The sequence below is a fragment of the Amblyomma americanum genome, chromosome 6, assembly GCF_052857255.1.
Source record: "Amblyomma americanum isolate KBUSLIRL-KWMA chromosome 6, ASM5285725v1, whole genome shotgun sequence".
NCBI classification, from domain to species: Eukaryota; Metazoa; Arthropoda; class Arachnida; order Ixodida; family Ixodidae; genus Amblyomma; species Amblyomma americanum.
The window spans coordinates 98850630-98866042 of record NC_135502.1 but is presented as its reverse complement, the minus strand read 5'-3'; the positions used below and the strand labels follow the sequence as shown (position 1 = coordinate 98866042).

The following is a 15413-nucleotide window of genomic DNA, read 5'->3' as shown; positions in this document are numbered from 1 at the left end:
TATGTTAGAAAAAAATTTTTGCTGTGGGTTTATTTTCTCTGTCGGCAGGACTAGCGGACTAGCGGTATCGGCAGTTCCGGCGCCGCCGGTTCCGGTAGGGAACGTGTATCGATCCGCCCTTTTTTTATCCGTTGTCGCCATATGCAGAGGCGATTAGTGGCATCGGTAATATAACCACGTTAAAAATGGTATGATATTTTCTGCTACTCTAAGATCTACTGTGCTGACAAGCTTTGTGTCGTTCTGAGAGCTTGAGTGGTCATTTGTCACGCGATTTTTTTATACTGTTGCAAAGCATAGGATACTGTCAGCTACCGGCAGTAGGCTTAGTTTTCTCGCCTGTTACCGCAAACCATGTGAGAAAATGATTCGAGGGTTAGCTTCGCGTCGTACGCGCTTGGATATGTGCGGTGAAATAAGGGGCCATAACTTTAAATAATACAGTGTCACTTTTTGTTGACTTTGCCTTCTGCTGCTTCATCGTGTGGCAGACACCACTCTGGCGCCACGTGTCTAAAGCTGTCTACATGTAAAGTGTTCCGAGGCGATTTATCAGTGTGCCGGTTTGTTCTTGTCGATTGAGACATTCTTTTATTATACGAGCGGGTGATAAAATTCCCGTTTAGGTTTGATCCCGCAGTGAAGTTGCACTGTCAGGCGAACGTGGGGCCGCGGCCTCGGGTGTATCGTGTTCGGTCCCCGTTGCTCTGCGGCTGAGTTAAGCACACACCATGTGGTTTTTTGCAGGCGTATACCTTAGCGCGACCCCTGGTCAACGTTTACAATGAAAAGAACGAGCTGTCCGGCGCCACTGTGGCGCTGCCGGCTGTGTTCAAGGCGCCCATCAGGCCCGACATCGTGAACTTCGTTCACATGAACATGGCCAAGAACAGCCGGCAGCCGTACGCCGTCTCCAAGGAAGCCGGCCACCAGACGTCCGCCGAGTCCTGGGGCACGGGTCGCGCTGTGGCCCGTATTCCCCGTGTGCGCGGTGGCGGTGAGTCGCATTGGCAACCCACGTAGTTTAGGAGGGCTTGCAGGCAGTCTTTGCGCAATGATTAGTCACAAGCTCCCGGTTTCTAGCTTATGAGGGATTCCTAGTGCAATTCTCACTTGCATTATGCACCTGAGCTGTGAGCGGTTAAAGCTCTAGGCCCATGTGGCCTGACGGGAGAGCTTGTATAAGGGCACATGCTGGCAAGAATGCATCATTGGGGACTGGCGGACCGTGAACGTATAGCAGTACTGCAGGCCATGTTCTCAATGTGTGCTGTCACATCTTTAGCTGTGCTGTGTTGTGCGGAGCTGTCGTGAAGCTTGTGAGGATTTGTTAGGAGCATGTGCATTTCATTGACTAGGAAAACACCGGGAACTAAGTGTCTGTGCAAATATTCAGCAATCTGAAGATTCTTTCGAGCACTGCTGTTAGGTTGTGCCATAATTTGCTGCATTAAAAATTGTTCAAATGTTTATTGGACACTTAATAGACCTTCGTGCATTTTGGAGCTCGATCAGCACTACACAGCTTTTTTATTAAAGCCCATTATAGGTGTAGGCTCGTGACGTCATGATGAGCACGGTGAGGGTTATCCCAGCAAGGCAAACCGTTAGCTACGTGTCGAGATTCTTTGCTATACATGCTAATTTCAGTTTGAATACTTTGGATCCGTGGTCAAAATATACCGGTGGTTTCATGTTTTCTTCCTTGCACAGATCACCTGTGTTTTGTTATTGATTTTGTTCTCTCGTCTCCCTCCAGGTACTCACCGCTCTGGCCAGGGTGCCTTCGGCAACATGTGCCGTGGTGGCCGCATGTTTGCACCCACCAAGACGTACCGTCGCTGGCACCGACACATCAATGTGGCGCAAAAGCGCTACGCCATCTGCTCAGCAGTGGCTGCCTCTGGTGTGCCGGGTCTGGTGCTCTCAAAAGGCCACAAGATTGAGCAGATCCCCGAGGTGCCCCTGGTGGTGAGTGACAAGGTGCAGGACCTCACCAAGACCAAGGAGGCTGTGTTGTTCCTCAAGAAGATTAAGGCATGGACCGATGTGGAGAAGGTAAGGCCATGTCTTCTTTCTTGTGCCCCGGTTAGATTTGTTTTGTTTTTTTTTTTCTTTTGAAAGGGTGCGATTCAGGCTATTCCCATATTCCGGTTGGCAACCATGCGCAAGCCCTGGAAGTGGTAAACAAAGGAACAAAATTTGGCAAAACGTGTGCTGCTGTTGGTTTTCCAAATCACGTGACCAAAATGGCGACTTTTGGTTGGTTGGCGGCACCGACCGCTTGCAGCCTGGCGCCCTTTTGAGTTCACGCCGTCCCACTGCCACGGGGAAGTGAGGTTCGTCGGCCACGAAGTGCGAAATATCATGATTTGATCAAGTCTAAGGCTAAAAGCACTGAAAATGAGAGAAAGGTAGAGATCCACCAAAGCGCGCTATGTATGCTGCATCGTCGCATCCTGGTTTCTACAATCAGCAACGACACTTCGCGATGGTCCGATAACGCCGTAACTGGAGGTGCTTAGCGCGACAGGACTGAACACACATCCTGAGGGAGCGAAAGGTAGAGATCCGAAGCGTGTTACAATCAGCGATGAATCGCCGACGCTTTGCGATGCCCCGATAACGCCGTCACCGGCGGTGCCTGGAGCTCCAGCAAGGAGTGACCAGGACGATTCATGCCACTTACAGATAGCTTAATCATTACTGTGAAGAAATGCCAACTAAGCAGCTTTCATTGACAGCCAGCAACGGTGCAATAGATCAAGATTTCCGATAAAGCTGGTGGCGCGGCGGTCGCGTAACGGCATCCCGCAACACGTGGAATCGAAAACCTTGACGAAATAAACATGCTTCTGAATGTTTTGAGGGGCAAGATCAGCAAAGAGCACGTATAGTTTTTTTAGGGGCTGACTGCGATCAAAGGCCGTTGTGGGATACAGTTGCGCACCGCAACTTCAGGGAGGCCGCAGTGCAAAGGCGCTCGTGTCGGGTTCGAGCCTCCACACCATGCCAGCTGTTCGCTGGCAATTTCCTTGTTGCAAGTGCAGTTATGTCGACGGAAAATAGAGCCTCCTCATCGGAAGCCAGCCAGAACTCAGTTCAGCGATTTCTGGTTAGCCTTGGTACTGCAAGAGTATGCCAAAAGCTTATTCCCTGATTTCTCAGAACTGCATTTTTGTCGCATTCAGAATTTTGGAGGGGCGGTATCTCCAGTTCTGTACAGTATCCGACGGGTAATCCGGACTTGGCCTCGATGAGGCACCGTCAGTCTCCCCATAGAAGCTTATACATATTCGCGACGGATATTTCGGACTACGAAAGTTCAAAATTTCGATTCTTCGGACTAATTTCAGTCGCCTGCTGTCCAAAATCAGCCGTCTTATCGGCTTTTCGTCGGCACAAGAGGCGCCATCTTGGATTCAGGTGGATTTACATTGCAGTTGTATTGGCTTGACATACTTTCGGTACCTCATTTTTGCCAGTAGAAGTACCTGCGATCTCTTGCACTTCGAGGTTGTCATCGCCGTCAACTTGCTTTTATCGCCGACGTTGCGGGCAGTTATCGCTTGTCCCATACGTTGAAAATTGGTTGTTGGGGGAAGAAAATTGCGCAGTACCTATCTCGCATCTCGGCAGACACCTGAACCGCCCGTAAGGGAAGGGATAAAGGATGGACTGAGAGAAGAAAGAGGTGCCGTAGTGGAGGGCTCCAGAATAATGTCGACCACAGCACAGGGGCGCATTTGCGTTTCGCCTCCATCTAAACGTGGCCACCGAGGTCGGGTTCGAACCCGGGTACTCCGGATCAGTAGCCGAGCGCCCTAACCGCTGAGCCACTTGGCGGGTCTCATACGTTCGCCATTCACCGTTTCTCGTCTCCTGGGTCTCTCTGATCACGTCGACTGAGTGGCACTCAGTCTTCACGAAGTTACATCCGTTCGCCGGTTTGTGACTGCGTCCGACGGTTCCACCGCTTTGAACAAAAAGTGCCTTGTCTTTGCGTGTGTTTGACGAGCGCTGTGGTGCGCTCTCAGGTTGTGGACAACATGGCCCCGCTGGTGCCGCCGGGTCTGTCAAAGAAACGTGGGAAGTATTCAAATAAATGCTGTGACCTTGCTGTCTAGCGTGTACAGTGAAAGCACAACTTTGGCGTAAATACAGGCGCACATCGTCGCCAGCAAGAGAAATTTTCCGCAAGGTAAAATCAGTGACATTTTTAAGCCGACTTCGTCTCAATAAAGTTTTTTCTTTTCACCGATTTTTGAACTGTTCAATTATTCGGACCATTCTTCGGTTCCCTTCGAGACTGAAAAAATAGATCTGCGACTGTCGGCTTTTACCACAATTCTTTTTGTGCCAGAAAGATAAATGCACAGGTTGTGCAGTAATGCTAACTTTAAACCACTGCTTTCTTAGGAAAGTTTTCAAAAATCCTTTGTCTCAGTCATCAAAATGAGCTTTTTCTCTGTCAAGTTTGACCAGCTGTAACTTTCGTTCAAGTTGCCCTAGAATGCTCATTTATGCCTTATTACCCTCCTTGGTGACTCTAGATTATCTATTAATAGAAATTTTCTCCACGAAGCTTCAAACAAAAGGCTTTCCATGATAAATCTAAAACTGTCTGCAGCAGGAAGAAACCATTTGCAGTTTTGTAATCAGCGCACATGAAATTGTACAAACAGTGAACATTTGATGTAATAGGTCGCATAAGCCTACGGGTGGTTCTGTTTGAAACAGCCGCGTGCCTGTGCAGGGGTGCGTCACTTGACCATTGCACCAGTGGTCGCGTGAATAAACGCCTAAACAGCTATCGCTGAATCTCTCATTATATAGTTGTAACTGTCCTGTGAGTTTATTTCTTTTATTGTGATGGTTATATGAAGGAAAGAGGTTCGGGGTCAAATGGATTCCACAGAAGACACCGCTGATGCAGTCCCTGGATATGGGAGTTAAAACTGTTGAGAACTGTATGAATGCCGAGGTGCCTCTTACGCACTGTTAGCTGTGTGAAAGTTTGAGGCATAAAATTGACACGTGCTGCTTGCTCTGCTTGCTTGTGCCAGGTCTACAAGTCTCGTCGGCTGCGTGCTGGCAAGGGAAAGATGAGGAACCGCAGGCGCATCCAGAGGCTGGGTCCCCTCGTTATCTACGAAGCGGATCACGGACTGACACGTGCTTTCAGGAACATTCCTGGTCAGTGTTGTCATCACTCAAGAGCATAGTTCCTTTTCAGTCGTGTTGTAAGAATGTTGAGTGTCATTGAAAAGAATTAACATCATGGCGGGGCTTGATAAGTGCATTCTATGGATTTTTGTAAATTTGTGGCTGTGTTTGCTGATGCACCCTGTTAATGTAGACAAGCAACAGGCAACCTTATGTCTAATTTCAGAGACCATTTTTGGTCAAACCAGATGAGATAATTGGACTGAGCATGTATTTTTGGATGCTGGTGTTGAAATGCAAAGGTGTAGAAAATGGGTAATGTGGAGGCATTTTCACTAGCTACTTTGACAAGACTGCACATTTATCTGTTCGCAGTGTTGGCGGTAACACGTTACCTTTTCCGGTAACTTAGTAACATACTCGTTACCATTTCGGAACAGTAATGGTAACATACTTAAGTTAACATTTTTTGTGTTAAGTTAGTTACTTTTTGTTTCAGTTGTCCTCCACTCTGCCTGCCCCCCCCCCCCCCCCTTTTTTTTTTTTTTTTTTTTTAGAAAAAGAGGGCAGAGCACCTAAAGTGATGTTGCAAGTAAACAAAATGTGCGGGTGCTCTCGATGACTCTTGTTGCGACTCGCATGCATGCCAGAAAACACCTACCTTTGACAACGCACCCAACTAAAAAAAAGACAGAATAGCCATAAAGCACGAAAACGTGCACGAACACGTATTCACACACTTGCCTTCACCTACCTCCCCGTCCCAAACCACTCACACACACAACTCTCTAAAAAGCGGAAGCATGCCGAGCATTTTGGAACATCACATTTTTCACAGTTGCTGTAAATTTTTTTATAGTTCAGCGATGTTTTCTTTTGGATGTTAGAATTGATGATGAAGTGTCATATTGTGTTTAATGTCACATTCAGAAAATGGCTTCACCTTGTTCCACAGAGTTAGAAGCCATCACATTCAACTCTACAGGCAACTTTAGGCCACTATAACATTGCTAACCTCCTGCACATTTGTGCAAAGTATTCTCGGAAAATGAAGGGTGTGTGTGTGGGGGTGGGGTTCAGCTCTAAAGGCTCTCTATCCCCCTTGACGACTGCATTCTCCCCATGAACATTGCATATAAGGGCAAAAAGTTTTTTGTTTACAACCGTGTAATTAGGCTGGTTGATACGTGTTCAAGAGCATGGTGGGAAAGCAGTATATTGACAACGGATACAAGAACAGGTGATTCAGCATGCATGGTGTCCAGCCTGGCTTTTTTTGTTAACTTTGATGGTGCCGCATGACAGCAGTTGGGCTCAGTTATGTTTGTATTTCAGGCCTAATTCAGAAAGGCGTAGTTGTATTTTCTTGGACAGTATGTTTCCGAATGTCTGGTACGTTGCTGTGCAGGTGTTGACACGCTGCGCGTGGATCAGCTTAACCTGCTGAAGGTGGCGCCGGGTGGTCATGTGGGTCGCTTCGTCATTTGGACCGAGGCTGCTTTCCGGCGGCTTGACAAGATATACGGCACATATAAGAAGCCCTCGGCTGAAAAGAAGTGCTTCAAGTAAGTTTGCGCAGTGGTTTGCTTTGGTATTGTTTTTTCTTCGTCTCCTATGTTGCTGGCTGTAAAGTTGAGTGTTATTTGCACTAGTTCACTCTGTCAACTATGGCAGCCTTGTACTTGTGATAAGCCAATGAACTGAATAATGCATGTTTTTTTTGGATAGTGTTATGCTCAATTCAGCCACAAATATTTTATTCTTTGCAGCCTGCCCAAGCCCCAGATGACGAACTCTGATATCAACCGCATCTTGAAGAGCGAAGAAATCCGTCACCTTCTGAGGGCACCACAGTGAGTTTACTTGCCGTATATTACTCCCCTGCACGTATTCTTGGATATGGGTGCCATGATGTCATTTGTGGTGTCATGTGCAGGAGGCGTGTTGCACGTCGCACACAGAAGAAGAACCCGTTGAAGAACATCAATGCCATGCTGAGGCTCAACCCATATGCGGCTGTTACTCGCCGGGCTGCAGTGCTCCTGAACCAGAAGCGCAAGCTCAAGAGGCAGCTTCTGATTGCCGAAAAGAAGGGTGTAAGTGTGTTTTTCTATTTCAGTGTTGGTCTAATTAAGGCTGTGCTAGCTATCCTGGTTAGTTTGGTAGGGCTGCTTCATTGCTCAGGTGGCGGTTCTGGGTTTGTGGTTTGGACAGTGACAAATTTTTGAACTGTAAAGAGCTTTCTAATGTACCACGCGGCTATGTTTGGGTGGACGTAATTGGTAGTTTACTAGGCTTGCGCGAATATTCGATTTGATAAAAGTGTTTTCCCATTCGAAGGCTCTAGCGAAAGATGTTTCTGAAATGTTTGAGGTTTCGGTTAAGCATACCCCTTCCAGGATAGCATTGCGGCACGTGCCCAGCCAAAGCCCCAATTTCATCATTTCACAGGCATATGTGCTGCGTGCCTGTACGCTCACATGTATTCCGGAGCTGGTCTCCGCATTCACGGCACCCAGATCTCTACCACGGATGCACCGCAGCGTGCATCAGTTGGAGGACGCAGGACATTTTTGAGCTAACTAGCACAAGGCACATGCAAATGGGCGTGGCACAGGCACGTGCGCGGTGCGTATGCCTAGCAGTTGTTCATGGGGTCACCGCTTAAATGCAACAGCTCTGCGACGACGCAATCGCCATGAAGACCAGTGGTTGGAGGCCCCCCAAATAGGTCTTACATCCCACAAGTACGTCAGCTCCGTGTGTAGGTTGACTCCCTATATTTCCCATGGCCATTTATTGCAGAAGGTCAACACAGCCTCAGTGTCTGGCAAAGCTTAGATGCACTTTTTTTTTTTTTTCATGTAATGGCCTTGTGCGTTTTTTTTTAATGCCTATTTTGCTGTTCAACATATTTTTAACGTGTGCCAGAGAAGTATTCAAAATTGCCACTTAAAAATTATTTGAAGATAATTACTATTTGCTTTGAATTCACTCCAAACCAAAGGGATCACCATTTTCGCAAGCCTATTAATCATGCCATGCTAGGAGTAATTGTAATGTCCCGAAGGTCTCAAACAGCAGGAACTGTTCTGTTCAGGGCCAATCAGGAGCATGTTTTCTATTGAAGACATGTTTAGGTTTTCAAGAATTCGTTGTGAGGCTCCAACACCTTTTCAGGCCTTTCCCCATTCACTTGCACCCATTATGCAGTTGGTTGTTCCAAGGCAACCAAATCTCACCTGTGTGGCTCATTTGGCTGAAGAATGTGATTCAGAGCAGAAACTGATCTCTCCACAGGTGAAGCTGGATGAGAGCAAGCTGAAGCCATGGCAGCTTGCCCTGAAGAAATCGTTTGAAGATCGCCGGGCAGCTGCGATCAAGAAAAAGGGTGGCAAGGCCAAGGACCCTGTCGCTGAGAAGCCCAAGAAAGCCGGTGGAAAGGGCAAGGGCAAAGGTCCAGCCAAGGCATCCGCCAAGACAGCAGCGGCCAAGAAGTAAACTGCCTTGCTTCAAATAAAATAAAGGGTCCCTGCGCATTTTGCAGTGTTTGTGTCTACCGTCTTTGACTACTCCAGCTGAGAAATGTCGCCTTTTTTTTTATCCATGGATTGCAGGAAGGAGCAGTTACGAGTTCTCAGGTGAGATTTGTGGCTAGGCCCTCTGCCTTTTGAATGCAGTTATAATCAGTCTGCGAGGTTCATTTAGTGTTTGGTTGGCAAAAAATGGAACCAATACACAATTCGAAGTTATGCTTTGCGAGTAGTACAAGTATATACTAATTTGGTTGCATGCTTTGTTAGCGGGATTCATGGAAGAAGGAAAGAATTAAGAAGATAGTTACGAGGCCCCCTCCTGTATGCTTTCCTTCCTCCGTAGTGGGATCTAATAGGTAGTTTCGACCGAGTCGCGGGTAGTACACACCTCGTGCCCGTTCCCGGCAGGATGCAGTACCCTCCCCCCCCCCAAAAAAAAAAAATTGTAACGCGTGTGTTGACGGTTGCTTTCCCTGACGAGCTGACATCCGGAGCGCGCGTCACGCCGGAATCCGAAACTACAGGACCGTTAGGGGTCGGCATTCGGTTTGCCGCTAGTCAACCGGTCACGAGCGAGTATGGAAGGCAGGAGCGCTGTTTCATCACCTTTTGATCTCCATTTTCCTCCCACTGCTGGCCGCCGCAACGCGGCATCCCGAGGAGGGGGGGGAGCCTAGTAACATCCAGCAAAATACAGTATGTTGTCTCCTTGTTTGTGCACAATATACGGTAAACTCTTCACCTCGAAGTAAAAAAATTCTGCATACCGCTTTCAGACAAGCATTGTGTTCTGAAACCGAACGTTTCAAAGCGACTCGCTATGAGGGACGCCGTAGTGCAGGGCTCCGGATAATTTCGACCACCTGGGATTCAACGTGTACTGACATCGCACGTACCGTGCACGGGCCTTTAGCATTTCGCCGCCATCGAAATGAGACCGCCGCGGCCGGGGTTGAACCTGCGTCCTTCGGGTGAACAGCCCAGCACTATATATAACCAGCGAGCCACCACGGCGGCGCGGTTCTAAAGTTGAAAAAAATCTGAAAGTTTGTGTGCATATATTTAGTACCCCTTGTTTCGCAACAATAGCATGAATGGCTCAAGAACTTCAGGAATTCACGCTCGGCGCACACTTCCACGCCGCTCACGAAATTTCAGCCTTAGACACACTTCTGTCCAATTAATTACTTCCATCATCCGCAACCGTTCCCGCAACGATCATTTTTTCTAGGCATAAAGTTGCCGCACCATTCTGTCCAGCAGTGAGTAAAATGTCGCCGCCATCACTGACTTCGCGAAAAAAGCTCGAAGTCTCGAAAAATAAAGTTTGAAAAGTCACGCTGTGCGTCAAGGGGTAATTGCGAACTGCATACTGATCGTGCATTGTAAAAATATGCATAAACTAGCCCTTCAATGTAATGAAAAGAGCCCCATGTAGCGGCATGGCACCTCAATAAACGCAATTGACAAAGAACGTGCAAATGCGTTGATAGACAGGGCTGACCAGCTAATGTAAGGTCATGTACAAAGCTTTGCGGGGGAAAAAATATTTCGGTGCGGTCGGGCAAAGCAAGGCAATTATTCAGCACGTGGGTACATGCGCGCTCCATCTTGCAGAAAAATACCAGCTGACTGATCGGCGAGGCAACGCAGAAATGAATTTTGTTCCGCAAACTTTTGTCCATGACTGTAGACGTCTGCGAAGCAGGGGGCTATATCCGAGGCACTGTCTCTGTTATGTTTTAAATTTCTTGAAAATGCAGTTGCAGGTATACAGAGTCAAGCCCGCTTACAACATACGCTTCACTGTAATGCAAAGCGTCTCGTTTCATTAAGCTGCGAGCTCACTCTGCGGGTTTCGATAATCTGTCCTTCAGCGGGAGCCTTTGATGTTATAGTAGTAGTAGTAAGTGGTTTTATTAAAGTAATAATAAAAAGGAAGGGAAATATTTTCGCTAGCCCCGGCATCAGCCATTATTACTGAAGCACCTATGCTGAGCTGGGGCAGCGGAAATAAAGGATAGCAGACAGAATGGAGAAAATGAAATTAAAGAGTTGAGGGGACAGTAAGAGAGGATAGGGGGAGAGGTAATATACACAAACTATATACACAATAAGAAATGTTCTCTCATAATGTTTGTTCTTCTTAAAAGCTCTTAACGTGCCAAAGAGCGTTGCCTTCAACAACACTTTCTCACAGGGAGCACGATCGAGGGTGGGTACAGGACAGCTAGGGAAGCAGTACATACACCAAATTTTGGTCGTGTATTCCTCTTTAATGATTTGTTAGAAATTCGTCGACATAAATCATCTTGTGGATTTCGCCTGTCCTGTAGAATTTATACCTCAATATATTCTCTCGTGCTCTTTCGGTTTCGGCAGCCGAACAGCTCATCAAAAGGTCATATGCGCGCGGCATGCAAAGTGATATTTTAACCGCTCCTTTGTTCGCTGTCACTCCGGCTTTTGCAGCAGGCTGGCGTAAGGGTTATAGCGCATGAAAACAAGGCGCAGAGATTATATAGGCACCGTGCAGAAGTAACTATAGTTCCGGCGCGACGCGCGCACCCGCCGCGGCGGAAAGGGCATGACAGCGGTTGGGAGACGCGCGGCCGCCAGCGCCGCACAAATGCGGCGAAACTAGCTGGGAGTACGTCGTACTGTTCCTTCTTTCTTTGTATTCGCGGCATTCTGCGGTCAAACATTAATTTCTGCGTAGCATTACTTACTGAATTCGCCACGGACGAGGTTTTCACGTTCCTTTAAACGAGCTACACGATGTAAAGCAAGACGTATAGGGTGGGTGGCTCTCGTCCCGACGGCCAGCAATGTCGGTATTCACTGTATGACGTCCTTCCCAAAGTGAAAAAGAAGGCACAGTACTACAATACGTACCCTGCACCCGTATTTTTCTCACCATCTTAAGAAATCGAGCTACGCGGCAGTACGGCTCCTGCATTTTCTGCTCCCAATTAGCCTGCCCGACAGGATCGAGGAAAGCGCGTACTTGCACCATGGAACCACAGAACGCGTCTGGTGGCGCGCGCGGACACAATTGGCAATTGCATAACCCTTAAAATGTAGCTTAATTGGCCTATACTGGACAAACGGCTCACTGCGCCCGCGATAGCATGCGCGAACACCGGTACCATGTGGGTGATCAGGCACCTCAATTGGCGTTCGCTGCAGAGAACTGCCCCTCCAAAGTAACAACTGAACGAATGTTGTCAGCAAAACCAGCGTCACATACATAGAGGTCGGCCAGTGGCGAATTTGTATGTTGACGAACGACATGTGTAAGATTGTCTGACGTGGCGATCGATGCCCGCGGCTTGCTGAGTGCGTAATAGGGAAGCTTGATGGCGTCATCCTATTTTTCTTGCCATCGCAGGGACTTAATTGTTCCACCATCTGCGGGTACACACTAACACGTACATGCCACCGGCTTTTATCGTAATGGGACTAGTAATGTTTTCGCATTAAAAATTGAATTTCATATATATTCATATTTTTGAACATTGGCAAATATAGGGTTAAGTTAGGGTGCTGGGTCAATGACCACCTGCGCGCAGCAGTACAATGTGAAGAGAGTGATCAATTTGCATCATACTGACGTACGCAGCAGAGACAACCGCTGCTGTCCTTTAAAAAAAAATTGGTGGTGGTTTAGCTCTGGTTAAACCTGGAGTGACGCGATAGCTACAGCTGGCCGAGTGGAACTTGGTCACGTGACTAACCACGTGATCAGCCACGGCGCCGCGCCGTTAGCGGCTGCTCAGCACCAAGTGACCAACCACGTGACAGCATGGCGGCGCAGCCACGCTGAAGGCTCGAAATGCGACCGTAATGTAGCTATCGCTACAAAACTCTTCTGTCATCAGGAAAAGAGGAAACTGCCCTACCCGAGAGATAAATGAAGCCTCTCAATATTAATTCTGCCTAAGCATACGTTAGAGTTACCTCAACCATTCTCACAGACAAGAATGTGTCGCTTTCTAATTGGCGCCCGTGTGCTGTGCGATGTCAGTGCACGTTAAAGATCCCCACGTAGTCAAAATTATTTTGGAGCCCTCCACTACGGTAGCCCTTTCTTCTTTCACTCCCTCGATCCTTTATCCCTTCCCTTAGGCGTAAAACGCTAAGGCGCCCGTGTGCTGCGCGATGTCAGTGCACGTTAAAGATCCCCAGGTGGTCAAAATTATTCCAAAGCCCTCCACTACGGCATTTCTTTCTTCTTTCACTCCCTCCTTTATCCCTTCCCTTACGGCGCGGTTCAGGTGTCCAACGATATATGAGACAGATAGATACTGCTCCATATCCTCGCGTGACCAGTGACGCGGCGCGTACGTTAAAGTCGCCGTTCGTGTCTTGAAACCGAAACTTAAAACTTTATCATAAATCCGCATGGTTAAAGCCCTTAGTTTCCCGCGATTCCGCTAGAAATCGTGTATTAATTTAAGCATTTTCTTGTGGAATTGCGTGGGTTCAAATTTTCTTATGTTCAATTGTTACGGCCATCAGTATAATGAGATATAAGAGTGCACGTTGTCGGGCGAGTCGGTCGTACATACTTAAGCAAAAGAAATGTGAAAAAAAAAACAGAAACGAGAATAGCACAAGGACGGGCATCCTTGTGCTCTCCTCGTCCCCGTTTTTTTTTTTTTTGCGAACTTCTCTTTCTTAAGCATCCGCAGTGTAACATTACGATGAAAAATGGCAAATTTGGCTTATTTTTAAGGATATAACGCGAGGAAGAAGTTTGGTCTCACAAGAATTAAAAAATATCACAATAATAATGTGTTCTCAAACCGCTCAGGCCCACATTGCCTTCTCCCCTCATCCACCACCACCTTCTATGCACTTCTACACCGCGCGCTTCTCCTGAAGGTCCGTGAAAAGCTGGCTTCTCCTACCGGCTTTTAAGCCTGGTGGCGAAAGTTGCTTCATCTGCCCTGAAAAGTTTTATCTGTAAGCCTGTTTCACATGCAAGGGAATCCTGCCGCCGCGGCGGAAAAAACTCTTAACGAGTCGTCGCTGCGATGAGCGGCAAGGTTCCAACAAGTTGGAAATTTTCGCTGCGACGCTCAATCGCTTGCATGTGAACCAGCCTTTAGAGCAGATTTGCATCGCCTGATGTGACGTCATGCGATGAAGTAGCAATGACGTCACACCATTTTTCGCTATAAATACCACCGGCTTTGCTTTCGCTCGTCTGCTTGGTTCAGCCGGGTTGAACCTCAGCCATTTTTTTGAAGCAAAAAGCTTCACTACACCAGCTTTTCGAGCAGTCAGCTTTTCGAGCAAGTTTTACCTTGAATGTAGCTATATTGGTCAAACCATGAGCATAACTGGTGGTAGTCAGGTTCGATACCAAGGTCAAAGTCGAGACACTTAGTGTAACTGCCACTGGTGTTGCTGCTGTAGCTGACGTAATATAAAAGAGGAGGAGCAAGAAGTCAAGGGCTATATAAGCGCGTGTGCACGCTCACTGCCATACGCCTCATCCTGCCTTAGCCGTACACCGAGAAGCCATGGTTGCAAAGTTAATGTCGTTTAAAAGAAAGCAAGATGTTTGACAAATAAAAAGAAAGCCTACTACTGTGTGTGTGTCAGCATGCTTATTATGTAAACCGCCAGTCACTCGACCACAAACGTAGCCAGGGGGATGTAGCGTTTCGCTTTCGACCAGCGTTAACCAGGGCGTAACCATCAGCATTTTTTTTTTTTTCACACTGAATTTCACATTCTGAAGCCTGAATTGCTTCTCCTGCGGAATATAAAATTTTTCTCCACAGAAAATAAGGGACTTTTACGCATGGTCAACCACGCACGCATACTGATGTCTTGTGCACCATTAAATGGAGTTTAGTATTATGCACCATTCTAAAAATGAAAACGGAACTTACCAATAAGCGCTCCCTAGGTGTTGCCATATTGCTCGCTGGACAGTTGTGTGCACATGGCAATAGCACGGTAAAACGAACTCTAAACCAAGTTTGCAACCGTTTATAGAGAGGTAGAATTTTGACATGTGTACATGATAAGGTCTATATCCTATAAGCTCATGAAGTTACATGTCGACTTCAAGAAGCTGCAACACCGCGATGGACGAGTGCATTTCTCTTCCATGCTCTTGGAGAATATTGCACTTTTTTTTTTGCTTGGCTGGGCTGCCATACTGTCACATTAGACAACCTGCCGTGAGGAAGAGCAAAAAAGGTATACATACCTTGGCATGTTCTTTTCTTGCATCCTAACTACCCATCACATCGCGTTCATGGAGTCACTTCCACAGACTCCCACCAGTGGAGTGACGTACCCACATTTACATATTCTCTTTGCCGCTCTTCACAGAGGGCAACAAGTGTTGCAGTTTTGGATACTTCCCCTCATGGGAGGGGGCCGAGAAAAAGGCTGATGCACCTTATTGCGAATGGGCAGAAATGGAGCTTGTTGATTGAGAAGTACTAGATGCATTTACGGTCAGTACTCTCGTTTTTATGCACCACATTCCACACTTTTATCAGAGTGTGTGCCCCAAGCATATAGATGCTACGGCACTTTTTCGCCCAGTAACTAAACTACATCATAACTGAACAAACTTAAGCTGGAAAAAAAACCTTTACCGAACTAAAGGCATTGTGAGAGGTCCCATGTGCAGGGTCTCTGTCCCACATATTTTAGTCTTGGTGTAGCTAGAACAATGAAAGA

General features: G+C 47.2%; 1 protein-coding gene across 1 annotated transcript; it reads left to right on the top strand.

The window, feature by feature from the left end:
• The first annotated feature begins 53 nt into the window (after positions 1-53).
• Positions 54-8705, top strand: RpL4 (ribosomal protein L4). Its single transcript, XM_077627675.1, has 8 exons — positions 54-188; positions 748-997; positions 1760-2058; positions 5067-5196; positions 6575-6731; positions 6936-7019; positions 7103-7262; positions 8467-8705. Exons 1-8 carry the CDS (start codon positions 186-188, stop codon positions 8665-8667), a joined length of 1284 nt encoding a protein of 427 aa, XP_077483801.1. The 5' UTR covers positions 54-185; the 3' UTR covers positions 8668-8705.
• Positions 8706-15413: the final 6708 nt, after the last annotated feature.